Source organism: Anopheles stephensi, chromosome 3 (genome assembly GCF_013141755.1).
Source record: "Anopheles stephensi strain Indian chromosome 3, UCI_ANSTEP_V1.0, whole genome shotgun sequence".
Classification (NCBI taxonomy): Eukaryota; Metazoa; Arthropoda; class Insecta; order Diptera; family Culicidae; genus Anopheles; species Anopheles stephensi.
The window spans coordinates 47,982,143-48,006,726 of NC_050203.1; the positions used below are offsets into that span (position 1 = coordinate 47,982,143).

At 43.8% G+C, this 24,584-nt stretch overlaps 1 protein-coding gene across 1 annotated transcript; it reads left to right on the plus strand.

Annotated features, from left to right (window-relative positions):
* The first annotated feature begins 467 nt into the window (after positions 1-467).
* On the plus strand, positions 468-24,584 carry LOC118512695 (dual oxidase maturation factor 1). The gene is made up of 10 exons (XM_036057503.1): positions 468-587; positions 1,898-2,651; positions 17,710-17,919; positions 20,279-20,336; positions 22,547-22,901; positions 22,974-23,185; positions 23,275-23,354; positions 23,413-23,534; positions 23,599-23,829; positions 23,916-24,584. The coding sequence occupies exons 3-10, from the start codon at positions 17,755-17,757 to the stop codon at positions 23,956-23,958; spliced, it is 1,266 nt and encodes a 421-aa protein (XP_035913396.1). The 5' UTR covers positions 468-587; positions 1,898-2,651; positions 17,710-17,754; the 3' UTR covers positions 23,959-24,584.

The following is a 24,584-nucleotide window of genomic DNA, read 5'->3' on the forward strand; positions in this document are numbered from 1 at the left end:
CCGAACACGGATGTAGCCGTCGCCTCCGTCGTCAGCGTGATCATCGCGCGGTGTCAGCGTTGGTGGCGATCTTTGCACACGTTCACTTGCAGCAGTTCCGCAAATTCCCAGGACGCACACGGACGCAGCTGCTTTGTGGTGGTGATGGTTTTGCCCGTGTCTCGACCGATCAGCTCGGGTCGATCACGCACTCGGCCTCTCGCCACAGACGAAACGCACCATCACTAACACTACGAGCTGCGGGGGCTACCCAGCACACTGCGGACGTGATCTTTTTCCGCAAAAAAAAAACACCAACAACCCACCGCACACCGGGGATTGCCGTTACCGCGCTGTCGGTTACGTCGATGGAAGTCGCCACCGCCACAGCCACCGCCACATAAACGCCATCCAAACCAACGTGTACGAACGAGCTGACAGTTGTGGTTGTGTGTTGATTCGGGTCGGCGGTTTGTTGTTGGTGGTGGATCGGGCCGCGCTCTGAGCGTGAAGTAATATTCCGCACAAAACATTTCGTTCGAGATGGAGCATATTTCAGTTTAAACAGAACATTCGCTTGCGTCGGAAGCAGTCGGTGTGTAGTTTGGGTTAGTTGGGAGCTTTTTGTTTTTCAACGTTTTTTTTTGTGTGTGTGTTTTGATTGGTATTGTGGATAAGGCATTGTTTACGATTACAATACGTGTAACAAGGGAGTGTAGATCGCGTACCTTTTTCGATGCAGTACGAATTGTTAAAAGTGCAAGTGAATAATATTTTCCACTTGATTCGATTTAAAACAGTGATCATCCTTATGTTTACTGATTGTGATAAAAACGAAATGTTGACTGGTGTGCTGCATATCCCTCTACTATCAGTGATTAGATAAATATTGCGTGAACAGTTTTTTTTTTTTTTTTTTTTGTTCGGAATCAAAAAACACCATTCCACTGACACACTTATTTCCGCTCTGGTGCACTCTTCCGGGCCAATATTTTCCTCCGCGGTACATTGCGGCCACTGTAACACACAGCACCGCCGCGAGCGTTTTTTTTTATATCATCTGAACATTCACTTTCCTTTATCCGGTTTTCCGGTGGCCACCTAAGGCCCATGCCTCTACCCCCCTTAACTGTCCGCTAGCGATTAAATAATTTCACCAAACGATGTAACATTGCGTGCCAATCATGCAAAGCCACAGCCAGCCAGCTCCCCGAGTGAATCGCGAACCCGTTATATTACTCAACTCTCGGACTCGCTTCGCACACTTTCTTTCTCCGTTTTCCGTTGGCGAAAAAAATAAGCAAAACGAAAACAGTTGTAGCTTTACTGTTGCAGCCTTGCTTATCTACTACCACCGTTCTGCTGAATTAACTCGATGAAAGCGAAAAAAGGCCCGGCTGGGAAAGAAAATGAGTGGCCGTGGAGTGGCGTTGCTGTGCGAAAGAAATCGAAAACGTGCCCATAGAAAGTGAAAATATTAAAGATACACAGTGCGATTCCTGTGCGGGGCAACGGAAGGGATGAGCCGTACCGCTGCCATGGCGCGTATGACGCTTGCAGCTTTATCGAAAAGTGTTTTAAATTTTCAACAAAACAGTCTGTAACAGTATTTATGTGAGCGGATGCATATGAGTTTAATAGAAGTTTTATTGTGTTATTTTTACAAATGATCGTACGATGATCTTGCTATGAGACCCAAAATTCGAAGTGAGAAGCAAAATACGAATTTTTGAAGCTGTTCCACTCTCTGACCTAGTCCGCAACAGGTGTTTGATAAGGTTCCGTTCGATATTTGCAATAGTGCGTATTAGCGTATTAGCGTGTAAGCCTCCCTACCCATACCAGAGCATCCAGCACGGAAACAAGTGAAAATTGGTATTACTTAAGCACGCGTTTTTACTCTTTCTTTTTTTATTAGCACACAACATAAGAGTGAAACAGAGCTAGTGATAGTGAATCGTGTGTGTGTGGCGGGTAAGGTGCGGGATAAATTAAGCAGATAGTAGTGAGCCTGCCAGAGAAAGCGCGTCGCTAAACATCAGCTCCAACAGTGTGTTTGTGTGTGTGTGTAAGTGTTTGTGTGATTATGTAAAGCTGTTCCGAGCACTGCAACCGATTTCAGAAGGCAGATTTGTGAGTGTCGATCTTCTCGAACGCGTTGCTGCAGCGCGCGCCCTGTGCAGTAGTTTGTACGAGTGTTGGCAAGTTTTTTTTGTGACCGGGCAGCAGCAGGGTGTATCGTTTTCATCCGAAACCAGTATCGCCTGAACTGCCTGAAGTAAGGGGGAAACCGCATGCGCCGCCGGTGAAGATTTTCTTCAGCGTTACGTTCGCCACAAAACAACCTCAACGGCACGGCTCTTTGCAAAACTAAACCCGACAGAAGAGTCCATTTCGGTGCCCGTGAGTGTGCTGATTTTGTGACAAGAAAATCTTCACAGATCCCTGTGGGGTACTGTGATCGCTTCGCCAAACGGAACGAGCCACCGAGTGAACGACACGTCGTTGTTTGATGGTTGAATAATCCCACCGTGAAGACGACAACCACGACACGACACGGCTCGGACAACTGCAAGCTCAACTCGGCTCAACAGTTTCCAAGACGCAACGTTTAGCCGGCCGCAAGGCAAAGCATAGCAACGCCGTACATCCATCCTCAACTGCAGCCTGTGGTGAGTAAAGGTTCGCTTTTGTTTGTGCGCCATTGTGTGGCTGCTTCTTCGCTTTGAAGTGGCAGCGGTTTTGCTGGCTTTTGGCACGTGCAAGCGCCTCCGGTTGCGGGCGGTGATGCACGCGATCAGTTTTCCAGAGATTTTTCTCCCTTCGGTCGGCTGGGCCGAGAAGGTGATATTAATTATGTGCGATCGAGGGCTCTCTTTATCTAACGAGCAATAAATAAACTTCAAATACAGAAACACACCGATGGAGCACAAAAGATTCGGCAATGGCGGCAGCGGCGGCAGCAGTGGCGTCTGCGTAGGTTGACGTAACCTCAACGCTTTATGAGTGTTTTCTTTACAGCCTGTCCAACATTGCCAGTGCACTCACTTGATCTGTTCGCGTTGCTCATGTACCATGAACCGAACAAAATACTGACCGCCATCATATAGTGGGTCCGACAAACGCTGTTTAATCGTTTTACTCTCCCATTTTATTCTAGTAGCTACCAGAGCTAAATGATCGCCACAAACGCTACGCAGAACGAGCGCCTGTTACTGGTTTGCGTTACATTGGAATAATACCGATCGACGTTTCCTCGTTTAGTTTCGGCCCTTGGATTAGCAAAGCTTGAAAGCATTCTTTTCTTCATCGCTACCTGCTGCATCTCTGTTTCCACATACACACACACCGACTCGATCGCTCACATGGCGCCAGAGAATTTGCTAGGGAGCAAGATGTGTGTAAAGCAGAATCGTTCACCACGCCACATTTACATCAGCTAAAGGTTGCGCCGTTTTTTGAGCTTCCTGCCCCGACGACCGGTAGCGCACGAGCTGCGTTTGCAATGCCACTCGAAGCTCCGAAGGTGGCGGCATCGGATCGCACCGAGAGGCGTTAAGAAACTTTCGTGCAGTGTGGGAAACGGTCGGATGCGGGTATTCTGCCCCACGGAACAGCACATCCATCATCGCTTTACAGATAAAGTGTGCATTTGGATGAGAGAGCACCGGTACTGGTGGTATTAAAATGCAGTGCAAGCGACACGACACGACTATGCTATGCTCACATTTGTCTTCTCAATTTTTATGTGAATGTGAGAATGAAGCACAGTATGATTATTATGAAGTTTAACAACATAATACATCCTGCTAGGTCATGCCGACCATCTTATGGCTTACTACACTTGTTTATACCATGTAGTTGGATGGTCAAGTCTCACTACGGGAGAATGGTCCGAATGGGATTCCCTATTCTTGGTTTAACAACCTCTTAAGGTCTTGCCTGCCAACTCTGGCTTACTTGACTTAATGACATCACCTAGTTGGATCATCAGTCCTCAGTATGCGATCCGGATGGGATGTGAACCCCTGTCTTGCCTTGATAAAACCGACGCCGCTGTCGTCTCTTCTACAGGGCTCCCCGTGTGAAGTATATTTATCATCCAATCCCATCTTTTAAAATTTAAGAGAATGACGAATTTGATGTTAACTTCCGTTTACAAAAAAAAAAAAAATTAACTACGGCAATGAAAAGCAAGAGACAAGATTACTTGAATTTCATTGTTTGCAGAATTGGCAACAATCGCTCTTGAAAACGGCCACCGTAAAACCCTTGAACTGAATTTCTTGGAATTTGCAAACGATTCGTACAGAATGGAACCTGCCACGATAATTGTCGCTACGCTCTATAATCCGTAGTAGTAGCTCACCAAACAGCATCATGGTTCCGAGGCACACACTGTTGCGAGTCCTTTCCGGACGGAAAGCCACTGCAGTGGCTCTAGTAGCTGCAGTAGCTCTAGCCAAAGATACTCACAGTAGCCATGTTACTCTAAGTTCATGATTAATTTTTCTGACCCTGAGCTCCAACCAGCAACAGCGGTGTGGAAGGGGCGGTGAGCTTTTGTTCGTTCGCTTCCCTTTAGTGTGGTGACCCAGGGCTAAGCCATCGGGCGGACGACCGATGCGCAGATTGTCCACGTTGGAGTGTTTCATTAAAATTTCAAATGAGACGTCTAGTGGCGGCTTAATAAGCACCACACCGCGGTACAGTGTCCAGGAGTTGGCTGGAAAATGGTAATCAACCGGCAAGCGGCCACCAGCGTTGGAGCGCGACTTTTAACTTCTGGCACCGTGTGTCGTCAATCTACCGAGCTGGGATGATGTTGGGGTGATTTTAATTGAATTTGTTCCCTCGGCCTTCTCCAGTTTCCACCGCATCGGTTCAATTCGGAAGAGTTTTTTCACCGTTTTCCACTGGCTTTTACGATGGAGCTGGCCACAAAGACGCTGGAAGGTTTTTGCTACACACTCGTGACATGCGCGATTCGTTTTGCCTACGGTTGATTTTTGACTCGACCAATCTCATCAGGTGGTTGAATGTTTAGTGCGAGTGCGAGAGTGTGTTTTTCGTTTGTTTGTTTGCGTCTTGCAAGGGTACGCATCTCCGGTGTACAACAACGTGTTTAACAATAGACGACAAGAACTTATCCCCGTTAAGCCGCATTGACGGGTCTGCTTGTGCTCGCAACCACAAATCATCGTCGCTTTCGAAGCCCATCGTAGAAGCTGTTGCTAGTAGCGGTAGCGGCATTCGGATGGTAGTGTAAATGATGGGAATCTTCTGCTCAAAAGACCCCGGCATACATTCAATGGCTCCGGCTGCGCATTAGCACCATTTTTCGCGAACAAAAGCCTCACAGAAATCGGGGGCCGTCGTCGTGAGTGTGGGCCTGAGTGTGGCGTTCTTAGCGGCATGCTAAGAAGCACTGCGCATGGTTTTCAACATTATTAAATTAATGATCTAACATTAAAGTGTGAATAGCATAAACCAAAGCATTTTTTTTTTATTCAAAGAGTGTAATGTGCTTATAATATATAGCTTCAAGAATTTTCTACAATTTGTTTGAATCGTTCCGACCCATCATAGTCTAAGGACGAGGAGCTAGAGCTATTAGCCAGGCCAGATGGACTACAATAAACATTTATCGTACCCTATGGTACCGATCGTATCTCGATAATATCATCTTGACCAAGGATTCTACCACCTCCCTGGCACCACCGTGACCTTAGGAACTGGAATGCTTATTGAAACATTGGCTGCCTTTTGCCAGCCTCAAGCCGCACAGAGTCGCATCATTTTGCATCCGTCCATAGGCCTAATCCTAATGTTCTAAGGGATAAACAGAACCGAACGCGATTTACAACCGCTCGATGGGCATTGAAACGAATAAAAGAAGGTAAAATCGGCGTAAAGCGAAAAGGGTACATGATGACTTCTCCACTTCACAGAGGTTCCGAACCAGCTCATCAATAAAACATGAATCGTTAAGCTTCCACGCGGGTCCGAGTAATAGGGCTCCGCCATAAGTACCGGTCCCTCGGGGCCTCATTCGCCGTGGTGGTGGTGGTGGTGACCAGTGTCATGAATACATATTTATGCAGATTCATGTCTTTAAACACCAATCAAATCGGGGTTCCCCCGCGGCTAGTCGCTCTAGGCGCTCGGTCCGCCGTTTCTGCCGTGTTTTTGGTGCGAGGTGCGAGAGAGACGAGATTGATGCTTCTTAAATAGACATAAAGCTAATCTCGCATTAGGCATGATACCATGGGTATGCATCATCCATGAGTGTTCATTTCTATTTTGTCCAATTACGCACGATGATTTGAACATTTGTTTTACGAGTTATGATAGGTTCATAGCAAGGACATTTCATGCAAGCATATAACTGCATTCCTTAAGATTAGTAACTCTCAATTTCAAACACTAAGAATCTGGCTGGAACTGAATTGTACCGAGTTCATTACACTACGCGAGCAAAATTCCGCTACGGACTAACGTGCGGATAACTGTTTCCTACTCGGTGGCCCGAAGTACGTTCAACTGCAACGTGAACGTGAAGGTCAGCTTGCCAAATTTACCAAACCATAGCCGATCGGAATCTGTTGAATCAATTTGCTCAGCTCTGCTGAATGGAACTCGAACTCTCGTGTCAGTAAACGCACAACGTACAGTGTGTCTTTTACCGGTAGTCGAATGTGTGGTGAATGCGAGAACGGTACGCGTAAATGGTTACAGGCATGGGCGAATAATCAAAATAACACGTGAGAAAAATGGCAACATTAAAGAGCAATATACCTTGCAAGGTTTTACGGTGGCTTCCTCGTGGAGATAGAACATATTGGCACCATATGAAGCCATTTTATTGTACCGGTTGGACACCTATTTCATGCTTTTTTTTTGGGTTGCGGTGTAAATTACTAAATAAAGTGCTCTTTAACATTCTTAAAAAGGAGAATAATTATTTCTGACAGTAACTGTTGGTGTGAAACAACTCAATGGTGCCTGTCAATTCACTCTTTCTTTGCTCTATTATTTACTATTTAAAATCACCTCTTGCTCCATTATTTATATACCATAAAACTTAAATAATTTAAGTTTTCTTAACAAATCTTTTGAACTTCTTTTACTTGATTTTTTCCCTTAATGCTTTGTGAGTGTTTGTCTTATTTTTTCTCCCTTTTCTTTTATGGTGACTCCATCACTCTACTTCACGCCAAATTTGGCTCCTGTTTTGGTTTTCTCTTTTTTGAACCGTAATGTGTTAATTGTTGTTAAATGTTAATGCACCATGTTGTCTCACAATGGCTTTATCGAATGTCGACGGACTGTGTGCTCACGATCCATCACGGTGTTGGTTTGCTCCACTAAAGAGGCGATCCCTCATTAGGCAGTACTGCCACTTTGTCACCCGATTGCAACTTTATTTATCGCCATCGAAAGGGACGGTTGTCGCGGCGAAACATTACCGTAAAATCCGTCACCCAAGATGCCATGCGGCTGATGACAACGCTTGTAACCACCATCGGTCCGGGTCGGGGAGGCTTTTTGCATAGCCCAAACGCCTGTGCTGTGCGCCCATTTCGGGACACGAATCATTTTCGTCAGAAGTGAGAAAAAATAACAACCCGGCAAAGGGGTACATAAATTAAATCGCTGTCACGATCGGTACGAAAAATAAGGATGATTGGTCACGATCGATGGATTGCGACAGTGGATTGCGCCCCAGCCAGCTCGATGCGTCTCGAAGATCGTCTCGATCGGCACCAGCGACAACGGTAGTACGGTTCGAGCCGGGCTGCCAAGGAGAGCGGCAGCGGTTCTTTCAAACCGGCCCCACATTCCACGCACGCAGGGAAAGTTCGGTGTGAGGAAAGATAAAAAGTGAGTGAGCATCGCTGGGCTCGTGTTTTTTTTTATGAGCTGCCTTCTCGTCCAAACTTAGTGCAACCCGGGCTGCCCGAGCTCTCCAAATCGAAACGCATTGTGTAACTGCAGGTTCGGGCTATCGCTCGGAACGCAAATGCTTGGCCCAAAGTGGCGCCATCGATTGTCGGGGCAAGATGGCTTCTTACATCATACTTTTCGCGACCAAATCTAGTCCGAAACGGTTGGTCCATTGCACCCGCGAACTGGGCAGCCGCAGCCGCAGGGCCAGAAAAATGAATCGATAATTAATTACTTTTGTTTGTTTTGCCTCCGATCGGTCGCCGTCGAGCGGACAAGAGGAGGGACCCTAATTTGAAGCGATCAGTCCGCGGGGTGCCTCGAGTCAACTCGCAAAGCACGATATATCATCGCAAAGCGATAAACGGAAGGGGTTGAAATGGGTGAGTCAAACCGTTGGACCTTTTGCAAAGAGATGTACCGATAGGTGATTAGCGTCGATGAAATCACGATCAAGAAGAAGTAGAAGGATTCACTTTTTATGCCATCTAGCAATGGCTTGATCCCAAGAATACAAACCCCAAGAAACGACCCTGATGATGAATTTGTTTCCCCTGACGTTAGTTCGAACGGTTTCTTGTGGTAATTTTTCTCCATTAGCTGGTAGACGGAGGAGCATCACGAAACAGACGTGCCACGGCTTAATCGAACGATCCACAAATGAAATTATCAACTGTCAGTGTTTCGCCCTAGAAAGACAACCAGCTGAACGGATTGGGCAAATTGAGATTTCTCAAAGATTTAAGCGGGAGTTTGTTGGTTGATTCCTAAATTTGTTACATGAGCTTCAGTGTGAAGTTTGTGAAGTTATGCTTTGTGAATGTTATGAAAACACTAACGATGTAGAAAATTGGATGCCAATAGCCTTTATTCGTTTTATTTCTGTTTTTCAACATCTGTGAGCAGGAGTTTTCATATCCAATAAGACTATCTGTCTCTTATTAGCTTAACGACCTACTAGGTCATGCCATCTAATGACTTACTAAACTTATTATAGCCATGATGTTAGACAGTCAATCCTCACTACGTGGTAACGGTTTGGATGGGATTAGATCGACTACTGAACCGCGTCAAAGAATATCGTTCAACAGTAAGTTACTAATATCAAATGTTTAACCTGTTTGTAGCTACTTGAGTCAATAAACAATATACTCCGATTCTCAAATTAACCTATTACACCGCCAAATCCGACCACACACCGACCGATGCCAACAGGTTCAATCCTATACCCCATCCATCGTAGGCCGGAATTGGTTCATAACTCATAAATGACAGTACCACCATTTCCGTCGTCATAGTTCAGCAGCAGCTCTAAAAACACGACGCTTGCTCGCATAACAAATCGTAAATTAAACTCCTTCCCCTTTTGGCACTTCCTTCAGCGGGGGTCGGCCGGTTGTATTGCTGCACGATGGCAGCATATATTTTCGCCATGCTTCCATTTAATCTTTTGCAACTCCCAATCAAAGCTCACCAATTGTCGTTCGTGGTGTACTATTTAAGCTCTAGCTAAGCGCGCTAGACAACGCCAGAGCCGGTAGCACCGTCAAGAAATGGATATGTGTGCACACTGCGATTGATCGGGCTAACGTTCACCAATTTGCTGGCCAAATAATTTATACACTTCCCATTGGGAAATATGAGCAAGGAGCTCCGTAGCCGGGATTGAGCATTATTGAGAAACCATAGTGTCAACGGTTGACGGGGGGAAAAAGCGATCGTAAAAAGATTGCCATTACGAATTACGATCTGACATTTCACCTCACGGTCGCATTGACTGTTCTGATTCGCGTCGAAGGACATACGCTTGGAGTGGGTTATATTTTCCCTCCCTGAAAGGAAAATGCTTCTAAGTGCAAGCACCGTGCAAGCGGGTGGATGAAACATACACTATTGTAGCAGGCAATCATTGGACGAGTGTCGTGTACGTTCAACGAAAAGGACGGTCGTACTAACGCGGGGTCTATTCCCATTAGTTCCGTAGCTACACCGGAATTAATATTTTCAACTGGTGCTCGAATTCCGTTGCGTCGTTCGACCCAATCCGAATCATAAATCATTATCATTCCCATGAAACGGCCAACGTCCAGTGAGCTGTCGACGTCGGATGTCGAACCGCAATACGAGCTGCGCCCCGACGCTTTTTGAAGGTTAAGTGTGTACGGCCGTCCACGTTTGCCCGTCGCCGTTAAGAGGAACGGCGTTTTTTTTGTTTTTGTTTCGCTGTTAGGGTTCTCGATCGGTAAAGTGATTGCTGTCGATGGTACTGCGTATGCGGAAATATGACCAGCACGTTCGCCCGCTACATACCCGCTACACATAAGTAAGAAGAACACGATCACAACGGCTGCGATGGGAAGTCGACCTGTAAACATAACTTTACATCTACATCGACGCACTCGAATAATATTGCGACCAGAGCGGTTAGTCGCTCGTAATATTTTTTTTAAAATACTAAATCGCATTAGGGAAGATCGTTAGATTTTTATGAAGACTTTTAATTGATCGATCGATCGTTCTTAGATCGTAAACTTTAGCCTACATTAATCTGTGGTGCTGATGGGAATTTCGTTGCGAACCTGCTTGCTTTTTTCTGTTCCTTCATTGGAACAATCAGCCCTAGGTTCATATAAGATGATTGACTAGGTTTTTTGCACCTTCATTTTATTGTCTATGAGGAGGTTGCACTCTTAATTAGTTATTCCTTCCTTACAGTGGCTTGCAGATCCCGACACTATAAGTAGCAACGAAAAGACTTGTCTACTGCATTTTTTTTCTTCGATTTTTGTACGTTTTCTTTAAATCACTTTCTAGGCTTTTAGCTTCCAATCTTTAGGGACGCAGCTACCGTTGTTCTACGATATTGTTAAGTTGACGAGAAGACCACACTGTAGCACTACCTCACAGTAGATGCTTCCACTATCACAATTTTCTTAAGTAGGTTCAAAGAAACCTATCAGGTTCGCTCATTCCGTAAAAAAAAACTTGTTCCGTTCCGCTCCGAAAACAATGTAAAATTCTCTCTCACTTCCTTGTAGTAGCGATTGTGAGGCAAAGTTCAATAGTACGATAGCAAGAAATAATTGCAATAAAGAGCATCCTTGGTGGCGGAGGCGCCAGCGGCATGGCAGGACCAGGGTTCAAATCCCATTCAGACCGCATCCCCATACGCAGGACTGACTGCTTTGCTATGAGTAAAATCAAGTCACAGAAAGTCAGAAATGGCAAGCCGAGACGAGGTTGTAGTGCCAAGGAAGAAGAAAACCGAAAATCCTTACATTTGCTTTGATGCCTCGACAGTTTTAGACCTGCCATTATGGTTTCTTCTTCACTTTCTTTGACACTACAACTTGTTGTTTCTGGCTTTCTTGTTGTTTTTGGCCAACTATGCGGTATCAATAAGGCTAGCCAGCCAGAAATGGTAGGCATATGACCTAAGAGGTCGTAAGGCCAAGAAAGAAGAAGAAGAAGATCAAATCGAGGAATCAAATCTGATCAGGACCGCCGTAAGCAGGGCTGACTATCAAGCTACACGTAAAATCAACTGAAGGTAAGGCAGAAATGGTAGGTTCAGTCCTTTCAAGGTAGTAATGCCAAGAAGAAGTTATATGAACTAGGTTAAACAATCTGCAATTGAGTCATTTACAATTTTAAAAAATACCATAATTTTTAAGCTTGCTTGTGCAGTATTTTAACCTTTCTAGAATGTAACAGTTCCAGTATGAACGAGCTGTTAGTAAACGAGAAATCCAAACCTCTCATAACTCACATCTACAATCCAACTGCCTCCACCTTCATAACCTGAGGATGAAGGAAATAATTACCACTTGCTGATGCATCGAGCGTAAACGAGCGCATAGACAAACCGGTATTTGATTAAACGGCATAATGTGTGATGCATCGCACTAGCACTAGCTTAGGGTCAGCATATGCATATGGAGAAGCACTTGCTCAGTCAGTACAGTCGCTTGAAAGGGAAATGTCAATTAAACCCCCCTTTGCATTATTGCTTCGGTAGGTGATGTGCTGTACCAGGCATTTGGTTAAGTGGTAATAGTAGCCGTCCTACACTCGCTGCTCTCCACTAGAGAGGAAGCGACTGAACGAGAGACAGCCACACGTGCCGATGCCAGTTTTTGCATTTAGTGTACCTTAAGTCCCTCGCCCTTCAGAGGGCTTTTCCGCTCAGCAGCGCTAGGGATAATTATGAACCGGCGAACAGTGTTCGGTAGTACCCTTTAAGTACACCGGTTCAAGCAGTATCATCGTGTCGAATCGATTTGTGATTTAATATTACGTGACTGTCCTTCGCTGATTGCTGTCGTTTAGCTGCAGCTACCGTAAGGCAGCATTACCTGTAAGTACTTACAGTTGGAACACGTATGTGTACACGTCGGTGGACTGCGCATTGATAATGTGGATGACGTTCGTGGCCCAGCCGAAGGTTACCGGTTGGAGTTCAAGGTTTGAAACACGAGCAATTACTATCGCAGCTGTTTTGACACTTTGCCGTAGTAGTTTGAACTTCTCCTTTTACAACCGTAAGGCAACATTGATGTTTAAAATTAACAGAAATACTAACGCGTGTAAGATTATTGTACAAAATCTATCCAAATGCCACACGTGACACTTCACACGTATGCCAATAAAGCGGAGATCGCTTCGACAAACACACAGCTCGTACAGCTCGAATGTCGGACACGACATCCAACCTAGCGCAGTGCGTTATTTCCTGCTATCACTTCAGCATTCAACCACCGGTATGTGGTTATCCTCGACGAATGTCAACGGCGCCGGTAGTCACATTTTTCTTTAGCCATTCTTCCACACCATCGACCATCAACCCGTGCCAAACAGCCTACTGCGGATGCAATTTGTGTCCTTTGCGTCCGTAAAAGGAACCGATCGTTAAGCCGGACGGTAAAAACCGGACACGCTGTGGTGGCAAAACCCGTCCGACGGTAGTGGTGCAATGCATGGTGACACATGCACATGGTGAGTTGATTTTCGTACGCAAACGAGTCGACTGAACGGACACCTCGAGCCGCACGTGTAAATATTCATAAATCCGCCGTGATGACGCACACAACTATCAGGGCTACATGATGCGTGTAGCGGACTTTACGCATCGCGTGCCCGTCGTACTGGATCAGCACTGCGCGAAACAGAAACGTATCCATCTTGTGCAAGGGTCAATGACAGTGAGGTTAAAAGTGAGGTACGCTTCTTTATTGTGTTGGCCACTTAATAATAAATACACAGCAGTGCTTCACCACAGATGAAGCCTTTCCTCGCGAAGCATCTTGTGAATTCGATGAACTTTACTGTAAGCCGCAGCTAGAAGAAAGGACAATATCTTCATCAGATTCAAAGCGCTGTCGGACATTCAACGTCTTGTTATTGTTTTTTTGTTGAGTTGTTGAAAGCCTAACTTATTATCAAACCATGCAAACGAAACAAGCAAAAAAACCCGTAATCAAGAATACTTCATCAATCCGTCCAGTGGGCAGCCTTCGTTCTTACGACAATACGTTGCAGATAACCTTGGCAGTGTTTTTAAATTTTATGCTTCCATCATAAGCCATATTCAAAATTGACGTATCAATGAATCGGCAACATATCGAGGAAACGGTTGCGTTTCGAAGTGGATACAACCAATCGATCGTGTGGGTATTATCTACGCTGAGGGATGCCGTTGACTCAGCATTTTTTATATATTTGGGAGTTGATGATTGTACTGTGTGGTGGAGTATAAAATTGTCGATAATATATTGTTTCTTCGTTTGATGAAATTGCCCATGAATTGCCCATGAAACGGCAAAAACGCCGTTTTTTATTAAAGTGTGCCTAACAATGAATGGAATTACCTGTAATGCCAACAAAAGAACAAAAAAACATAATTAACTTAATCCATTAAATTTTGCTCGAATCCTACAAAGAAGAAGTATTGTAGGCGCTTGCTCATAAAGGAGTAAAAATTCAAAAGGAAAGAAAATTCACCAAACAATTGTTCAAATCAGCCTTTAATCTAATGCATGCATTATGAAAGTGAGGTTATATCTGCTATAGGCCTTATCCTCAAATTGGCTCTATTACCTCGGCCGATCTTGATCTTCATCATGCGACAAATGCTAAGGAAAATAGCGGAGCATCAATGTAAACTCCTACCATCTCTTCATTGATTCTAAATCCGCATAGTCAGGGTTGAGCTACGCGACCCAATGAGCTCTTCTGAAGTCCAATATCGCATATCAAATGAAGGTGGATGGAAAACTCTCAGGGCCCTTTGCTACCACCTAGGACTTGCACTTGGACTTGTCTGTCTTCTTTTCCATCTTGCGCTAGAGAGAGAACAATCCGTGACTAGAAGTTGGAGGATTCGGAACGATCTTCTATATGACAATTAAAATATTTGCATAGGCTAATAACCCGAAAGGGTGATTAGGAGGCGTCAGTAGTCGCCCGAGACTGCGGCTTCCTGGAGATAAAAGTTATCATCGATGACAATATTTTATAGAACATTTATCATTCCAGCACTCTCTCACGTGCGCCTTTGAGACATGGACTCTGTCCAAAACTGATTAAACTTTCTTGAACTTCGCGTTCAAGTGGTAGATACTCGGAAGGGTTTTAACTCCCGTATCTGTGGAAGGACAATGAAGGATACACTAGAATGACGAGCTGTAAGAGTTTTACGGTAATGTCACCAACGTGCAGTGAATTATACTCACCAGGCTCCGGTGAGCTAGTCATGTCATGAGAGTGACACCCGAAGACCTAGCCCGTAAAGTCCATTTAGGCCGTTCACATAGACAAAGAGAGCGTGGTAGGCCCAAACTGAGATGGAGAGATAGCGTTGATGCGTCTTCCAGAAAGGTTGTGCTAATAGACGATGGCGTTAGACGTGATAATATATACTGTCCTGCCGTGTGAAGACTGCCTCGACCTGTGGACCTATTATAAGCTAAGTAACTCATTTATTAACACCCCGCACAATTTTCTCCAATTTGACAGGCTCCTAGTCAATATTTAAGGCTTAACATAATAAAGAGAAACATCGTATCGTATACATCTTCTAAACTACATCTTCGAGCGATTGCAAATGACTCTGTTCTGTGTGCCAAATCAATCTAAATTTTCTCACAACAAAATAACGTTTCTTTAGCATTGATAGACGGATGCACGTCTCCTATAGGTCAAAGAGAGCCACAAACTCGCATGAGAACTGGCAAGTGTCTGCTGACTGCACCACACGCCCAGACGAACGATCGTAACTGGACGCTCATTTTCCACCTGACCGCTCTCTAATGCTTCATCATCAGATATCGTCCAGTGATCCAGCAAAACGTCTTCTCATGCTGCTCCTAAGCTGTGATACTGAACCAACGATTCGATTACCTTTTGAGCCTCCACTGTTGAAACGTAACCTTTTGCTGAAAAGTTCAACATCTTCCAATGGGGATTCGAGGTGGAAAAGCTATCTACGACTGGCGTTGTTTTGCTGCGCTACTGCCGAAAGAGTTATAATACATGTCAGCCAAAGTTCCCGTGATTAATATCATCGTCAAGACATGATATTCATTATTTTAAGAAAGATTGCGAAACGTGGCCTCTCTTTTGAGCCGCTTCAAATCCTAACCTTACCAAGTACAGATGAGATGCTAAATCCCATACCCAAAAACCTCAAAATGGAGGTGCTAGAAATATTAAACGATTTCCATTTTCACGAATTAACTAATTAGCCACAAACTACTGGCACGATCGTAGCCGCCATTCACCGTTCATGTAGCAAATTGCTATCATGCAACGCAGCATTCAACGACGATGAACGTACCCGTTTGTACGAACACGGTGATCGGTGAAAAGTTTTTCCTTTACAGTGAAACAAAAGTGCCGAATCTGCTGCCGTACGAGATGCACTTATTTTGGACGACTTTGGCGGCCGCCGAAGGAGAATCTAAATTATATGTGATTGAAATAATGTTGTGGCCGTTTTGAAGGTGTTGTTCAATCGCAAACGATGTAACAAGTTTTGACTCATTATAGCGGTTTGTTAAACTGCTCTTTAAGTTATTAAATATTTCTCAACGAGTTAAACGAGCTTTTGGCAGTTGTTTTGTGAAAGGTTTCCGTGTTGAGGACAGGATGCAAAATAAAAAATAAAAATAAAAAAACATATTATTTACTACCCGGGAGCAATATAATGAACTATTGCACTGATTCCATTTAACAGCGAGCGAGGTATTAAAACGTCATATCGTAGCATTTACTCATAAATTGCTTCACTTGTGCCACCCGTGCTACCGGTCTTTAAGAGACTCTCACCACGATCAGTCTAGACTCTAGTACAGACATTGTAGTAAGATCGTTACTTTTTGCAAGTTTGCTTACTCAGCTAGTGCTAAACGATCTCATAAAAAAAAGATACCGTAATAGTTGGCAGCCTTCCCTTAGTTCGAGAATGCATCTGTCGCAACGCGATATGGACACATGTGCACATAACAACAGCACAGAAACAGCATCCATACTTCGGTGCGCCAGGAAACCAGTGCCGCTTTTCGGTTACGGAATAGTTTTGCAACCTACACACCCGTCAAATTACCCACCGGCGGTGGCGGCAGCAGCATATGCGACCCAAAACATTGTGCACCAGCCACTCACGGTGTGCAATTGTAACGGATTCAATTGTGTGCTGGAGCTAGCCGGAATTTGGCCACAGGCGGATGGTTTACGGTGCATTTTCGAATGCAAATAGACTTGGTGGTTAAAGACTTCATGGTGAGATAGTTTCATAGTGGCAAGTTCGAGTGAGAGGTACCTTGCAGTTGAATGCAGATCAATCGTTGTGGCATAAGGGTTAAGCGGTTAGGGTAGAATTGTGAGCAAAACTTCAGACCCTGATATTCTCCAAAAGGAAGTTCTTCCTTAGTTCCTTCATCGGCAACATGTACTCATCTTCCTACACACTAAGCTACTATTTATGGCCTCAAATGATCGTCTCTTACAACTCCATCGTTTCACGTGCGTTAACGAGTGCCTTACAGCCCTGTAGCTTGTGGGTTGGCATCACTTGTTGCCAGCATGTAAAAATGAATAATGACCCCACGAAAAAAAACGCGCCTAGCATCAGTTAAATGCGATGGTGTTGAGCGACGTTAGATGAGATAAGTGAACATCTAATAAATGGCTAGCCCTTTGTCGCTTGTGTTGCAGTTGCTGCTCAATTGTTATGATTTATTTGGTGATGCCAGTTATGGTAATGCTACTTCTTGTTCTACTTCTTGTTGAACGAAGGTGTGTTGCGTTTTTGTCATCGCTTTTTTCTTTACATATCGATAGGTTCTACTAATTTTCTCTTTTTTTTAATTTGTTCAACTGTTAAGCAATTTCTTCGCTCCGTTTATCCATGGACAACATTTTCGCTATCCACCGCTGTGCATCACTTGACGGGCCCATTATTCGAAAAAGCGACTAATTATATTCGCCTCTGTTTAACTGTCCTCACACTGCCACAAGCCAAGCCCGTGGCCGGCCTGTCGGTTTTTAACTTCAGGTGTGAAACGTTAGGGCCACCGGTAGGGTAGTACTTCTTCCGGGTTATTGTTTCGCTGTTGCTTGCTGATGGATGTTACGCTAGCACCAGCTCCGTTATCTAACACGGGTCCACCGGGTGCTCGGCAGTGTTTTGCGGCTCACTTCTTTGATTGCTTTGTTTGTGCTTATGCAGATTTCGGTCTTTTTTAATAACGTTCTCTCTCTCTCTCCTTTGTTTTCTTTCCACAGGCTGTGCACCGACACCGACATTCAAAATAGGAACCGCTTTGCACAATGAAAGGTTGGTTTGACGCGTTCCGCGATGACGGAGCGCCAACGCTTTACTCCTTCTCGAACCGAACGCCCGTCACTGGCGATGTCTCGATCGTGGCCGTGTGCGTTATGTTTGCCACCGTTTATCTGGCGTTTCTGGTCATATTTCCCGGTGTAAGGAAGCAGGTATGTCTCATTCGTTGCAACACAGCTGGTATATTAATGTTTCTTCTCTTTAAATAGGTAGAATTATAGTTTAATTTCGTGGTTGTTTCTCGTTGCTGCTAACGAACAATATTAACAAAAAAATGGCTTATTGTATTGTTTACTTTCTTGTGTATTTTATGTATGTCTTTGGTATTCTTATAATACGTTAGGATTTGCATTTGATTTTCACTTAATGCTTAATACTCTCAAAAAATGTGTAACAGAGCTTTTTTACACTCTTGAGTGTTTTTGTTGTCATTTATTTATTTAATTAATCGTGCATTATGTTTTACCTTGTAAAGTTATACTTGTAAGTTATATCCTTAGAATGTTCTACGCATTTTCCATGATTTTTTTTACGGAATCCCTATTTACGGCGATGACGATGACATTTTAATTTATATTTTCGGCTCGTTCTCATATAATTTTGAGATCATTTCACAGTTTATTTATATGGCTTCCTAGGTTTTTTTCTGTTTTAAAAATTCAGAAAGATTTTTAAACAATTATTTGCTCCAAATCAAACTAATAAAATGATGTATAACAGCATTCTCGACAACTAAAGTGTCTAAACTAAACTTTCATACTAAAAAATAAGTTTTGTCCATCTTCTAAAGATTTTGTTTCAATTTATTGTGAAAAATAATACTACGAGTTCAAAATAATTGGAAAGCGGTCAAAAAACCTCGAGGCAGTAACAAAACTATGTGGAAAACCCGTTCAAAATCGATGGCATACCCTGTATAAAACCTAAGTCCATTTCCAGGAGTAGGTTCTTTCAACATCAACAATTTATTAAAAAACGGTACACAATTAACATATATATATGGAACATAAGCACATGTTTAAACTATACTAAAAATCTACGAAAAGCAATTCGACCGGGCCGTTTTATATGAATAAAAGAAATTGTATTCATACCGCAAAAACTGTATTAAATGATGTTATAATTTTTTTCGTTATGGACGATTGTTGAACTAATTCTAATAAAAAATAGTTAAAAGGATCAAAAAAAGTTAAGTAATTCTTCACAGCATCATATGTTATGCATCTCTTTCCTTAAACGTAGAGTTATGTTAGGGACTGTATAGAAGTACGTACATTCGTATTACGAATTGAGCTAACATCTCACACAATTTGTTTTGTTGCATTGTGTGCAAATAAACTTCAAATTTACTGCTAAATAAAATAAAAATATAATATAAACAATTGCAATAGCGCGCAGCCCCAGCTTAAGCCACTTCACGATCCGCGCCTGTGGGAACGTGGTTCAATATTTGAAGTTGTAAAATAGCCTTTTGCCAAAGTAAACACCCGTATCTAACGAAACGCACGATCGCTCCTCAATCGGTGGACGGTGCACGCTTACTTTCCTGCCTGCAGCGTGACTGCGAACTAATGCAAAGTGTTGCCATTGCACCAGGCGTTGTGGTGTGCACACCAGCGGCCTACCAACCAGCTTCACGGTGGTCCTAAAGTCGGCGCCCATTTTGGGAAGATAATTTTATACGTTTAATGAGACGCGCGGTATAAATTCATGTCAAGAAATTATTATTACCCTCCTTGCCGTGGCCGGGAGTTGCGTGGCCCCGTCCGCAACCGTCCAGCTTCGTCGGGGATTACGGCGAGGGACACCGGTCGATCTCTCGTCCCGTGGTTGCAGCAAAGCGCGTGAATTTCGGCACGTTATGATCAGTAGCCTCCCACAGTTCGGCTGGCCCGATTGGTTTCGCACTGATCGGCCGTTTCGATCATGCTGCGATTCGTCTCCTGGTCATAGTGATTTGCACCCCTTGCCGAAACGACGCCGTTTGATTGATGGCCGATAAATTGATGTTTGCAAACATTTGTTAACATACAGAAAGCGAAGAAACGGATCATTTCGTTCTTCTTTTTTTGTTTCTCTTGTTCTCTCTCTCTCTCTATCTCTTTCTCTCTTCATCCTTCCATTTGGAGAAGATTTTCAAATGGGTGCAAAACGGGTGCAGGTTAAAGGTTTTGCTTACCGTAGGGTTGTGCCAAATTGATCACTTTGCCTGATTTATTGCACGATTAGAAGCTGCAAACGAGAAACATAGGGGTTAAGTGATTTATATGGACCGCCTGCATGACACACACCGCGGCGAGCGGTACCCCTATGTGTGTGTGTGTGTGTGTGGGCAAGCGGTTTATAATTTGTAGGTAACAGAAATGCCTCACATGTTTGTAATTAATAACATAACAGCGAGTGAATATTGTTTTAATTGATTTATGCCATCGATCATCGATCGGTGGATATGCATTATCGTACTACACGTGTACTCTAATTAATTGTTACACTTTTCTCCTTTTTTTGCAGAAATTTACAACATTTACCACCGTTACTTTAAGCCTATTTGTTGGACTAGTCATTTTAGGTATGTATCCGCTGGTCAAAGACATCACTTCGTAGCTTACACAAATAATCGTTTTGAAAAAAACTTGAGATTGAGCTATGTAACATACGATCTTGCGAACATACGTCTTTGTCTTAGTGTGTGACGTGATCTGACTTGTGAGACATCGCTATCATCCTAAAAAATGCCATCTAGAAGTATCCGAAGTTCTTTTCAAATATTTAAACAATTATTAAGCAAATCTTCTCACTTTTGGATAAGCTTCAAGCGTCAGTCCAGATACCGTACAATACATTTCTTTCTTTTTGGAGATTCTCCATAATCATCGAAGATGTGTTTTTTGGAGTTCCTGATTATCCTGAAGCATGCTTCCAATGTGCCTGTTAGGTGTCAAAGGGTCAACCGACCGAGGCATAAAGACCCAGATAAATGAATAAGACCACTTTATATAAAATTATGAAAATTATGGTGTCGTCTTTATAGAAATTTGTATATTTGTATATATATTTGTATGGTGCCGATTTGTAATTTTTTGTGAAATTTAGTTTAAAATGTTGAGATACCGACCCTATTTTTCATCCAATTAGGATCAGTTCTAGACGATCGGTGTAAAAAACGATTAAAAAAAACTGAGAACTCTTTGTCATATTTTTAATTTTAATTATTACTGAGCTAAACGTTTGAAAGAGAAATAAATCAATATAGAAAATTCAAATCTTGAGGATGCTTTTTCCTAATTTTGGTTTAGTTATACCTATAAGAGGTATTGAAATGTTAAGTTTGGAAATCGTAAATAAGTGCATAAGGCCTCCTTGAAGTGGTCTTAACACTAACTTAAAGCTAATAAACCTAAACATGAAATAGATAACTCCTGGTTGCTACAAAACGGTGCAACTTGCCATTAAAACCCGTCTTAACAATTGACTTAATGCAATGCATACCATAAGTTCTCGAATAGGAAAACGATCAACCGGCTTTGACCACTTCGAGCTTTGTTGCGAAGGTTCACATGGCAGGACCAGAGATCCGCACTGCCTCCCCGTACGCAGGACTGGCTCTCTAGCTATGGGTAAAATCGAGTCACAGAAAGCCAAAACAGTGGTAGATTGAAACCTTTCGGTTATAGGACCAAAGAAGAAGAAAATACAACTTGCAGTAAAGTTACTTAAATGGGATTTATTTCGGTTAGGTCTAGTTCGGTAAATCACCTCTTTGCAACGCTAAAACATTAAAAAAAGGCTTTAGGATATTACAGCAGATCAAAAAGTGTGCAACCAATTTACTAAAGACCTAGTTTAAATTAAAAAATCACTCGTCTTTAAAAACACTCGGATACCTTTGGATTGCACTGCATTTATGAGCCTCTTTTTGTTTGCTTGTATTATTAATAAACCTAAAACAAAAAATTACTTTAAACTTAAAGTGCTCTCCAAACTTGACCAACTCTCTATTACCCAATCATCTCATTAATTTGTGTACGATTGTTAATGTTAGGCGAGCATTTCAATGTAACATCATTTTTTTGGTCAACTCATCGTCTTGCTAGTCATGGTTAAGCATTAAGCATAAAACGATCGTCACCTCCTCCAGGGTGATCCAGACTGTTCACCTCCCCACGCACTAGTGCAAACAGTTCGTCAAAGATACCATCGCTGACCATGCTAAAAAACCATTTCCTCCACGAAACGACCGCACCACTATTCTATGCCCGGATGTACCCTTCTTCGCTGTACTAGCTTCTTAGCGGGGATTAGCGCGTTGTTATTGTGGATGGGGAGACCATTTTTGCTTTACGGCTTAAGTGAGTCGCCAGTATTTTTTCGCCAGTTTTTGTTTATCCTTGCTTTTTTTGCGAAAACAAAACAAGCACTCAAAAAGTTATATACCGCTGTTAATGAGCTCAAATAAAATCTCTTCGCGAAGCCAGTAGAGGAAGTGGGCTGCATTCAGTTCGCAAACACAAAACTTCTTCTACCCGTGGCAGGTTTCGGTATCGTCCGACCGGAACAATCAGCTTACAATCGCCACCACACAGGTGGTGCCACCATTTCCGCACGAAGGTCACAGCCCCACATCGGTGCCGGTGCGGTAGGGGCTTTAAAACACTAAATCCAACTAACTAACGTCTTGATTCCTCATCTCTTCCTTGTGCTCCTTTGTTTGTTTCTGCCTTCCTGCCGTTTCGTTCATGGTGCCTGCACTACAACCTCCTCACCGACATCATCTGACAGTAAGTCGTCTTGGATCCGGCTGGCATGTGGCCCAATCGACGATCGTTGCACCGTACCGGGCCTTTTCCCGGGAGAAGCTGCCCGCCAGGATTGGAGCGCACATCGGGTTGATGCACATCAACATCACGCTGACGGCCCTACCGGTCGGCAACTGGACACCGCCGGACATTGATTTTAACGAGCGGTTCAGCTGGAACCAGGCGAACGACATGGGCAACTCTTACCGCGATGCGCTGCAGCGTGGCCTACCCTACCCGATACTGACGGTGGCCGAGTACTTTAGCCTCGGGCAGGAAGGGTTCGCCTGGGGCGGACAGTACCGTGCCGCAGGATACTATGCCAGCATTTTACTATGGTACTGGCGCCGTGTTCGTAGCGCTCGAACCTTCCTGGCGTGACATTAAATTTGCACTGCTTCACTTTCTAGGGCATCGTTTGCCGCGTGGCTTCTGATGAATCTGCTGCTGGTCGCGGTGCCGCGCTACGGTGCCTACACGATGACCCTGACCGGTGCGCTGCTGATAGGGGCCAGCATCGGCTACAGCTCCATGCTGCCCAAGCGACCGCTGACGATCGTTATCGAAGGAGCGCGAATCGATTTCCATCTGGGGTGGTGTTTCTACCTCGTACTCATCGCCGGTAAGTCCGACCCGGCCATGAGCGGCCCGTTTCACCACATCTTTTGTGTGCATTTGCTTTACGTGTGTTTGTGTCTCTCATCTTTCCAGGGGTGTTATGCTTCGCGATCGGATTAGTCATTTCCATCATTGATCTTGTGTGGCCCCATCGCTTTTCCACCATATTGGAGGTAAGATAGGCACGCTTTGTTTCAAACACAAGTCTAAAAATTCTTTCCTCGATTTTAGGTTTACTATGACACACCGTACGACCGGCACGTAATTCTCGAAGAGTCTCATGACGTTCGATATCGCAAGCGCAACAGCAAAGGGCTAGAAGAACCACCAGGTCTAGGATCTCGCATCCTGAGGTAAGTATCTAGTTGATTTTATCGGTACAAATCGATCGGGCTTGATGGTAACCTTCCTTTGTAGACGTCTATCATCCAAAACGCGCGATCAACATACCGATAAGATGGGCATCGAAAACCGTGGGTTCCAGCACGATGTTCCCAAGTCACCGTGGCGCTATCCGTTCCGGCGGGCTCAACAGACGCCTCCTCAAGGTATCCAGCGTACCATTTCGCAGGACTCCACGTCTAGCATTGCTTCTGCCGCTGCCATGTCTCAGTCGCTTCACAAGGTGGCACTATCGCGAATGCTACCGTGAGTAAAATATGATAACCCAATTTTTTATAAATAGTTTAAGGAGGTGTTGTACACAGTTTACTAATGATGCGTTGATTTTTCAGGAAACCTCCATTGGAACGTACGCGAGAAATTTCCAACTGGTAAGCCAGCCAGTCAGTACGCCATGTGTAGTGTGTGTTGAAAAGTGATCGAAGCACAACGTAAGGAGCCGACCGTCTCGTGCCTGACGATCTTTTGTGATATTTGTAAGAGTTTACAGAAACCTCCTGCATCTAGCAATGATGAGTCCCAAGTATTTTAATGATAACCCTTTTGTTTTAAACACATGTCTCCAACCAACACGTACACGGCCACTAGTGAGCCACTGTGGACCACTTTTGTAGGGAGTTTGATTAGTAAGTTTTATTCTGCTTAGTGCGGGACCTTTTCAAAGGGGGAAAATTGAGACAATCGCAATTGTATCGCAGTTGATAGGGTGGAACGATTAACAGCAAAACATAGAAACAACCCAATAATAGGGCAGTTCAATTTAAGGTTATTTATTGTTCCTGTACCAGTGTTAGCGAGGTAGCAAGCAGTTTCTGTAATGCGTAGCATAAATGCGAAACGAAGCGCTTATAGCGCCGATATATGTTAATCATTGCAATGTAAGACCATACGATTTGTAGTAATTTAAGGAAGATTGTAAACTGTAAACTTGACGAAAAATCTGTGACTGTAAAACTGAACGCAAATGGACAAATGGAATAAACATTCAGATTTGAACAGAA

Bases quoted from the DNA above. Each gene is read 5' to 3' on its own strand.
- LOC118512695 (XM_036057503.1), top strand. From the start codon at position 17,755: ATGAAAGGTTGGTTTGACGCGTTCCGCGATGACGGAGCGCCAACGCTT. The intron at 20,337-22,546 runs GTATGTATCCGC...ATCATCTGACAG, and splicing joins TGTTGGACTAGTCATTTTAG to TAAGTCGTCTTGGATCCGGC. The intron at 23,186-23,274 runs GTAAGTCCGACC...TCATCTTTCCAG, and splicing joins CTACCTCGTACTCATCGCCG to GGGTGTTATGCTTCGCGATC.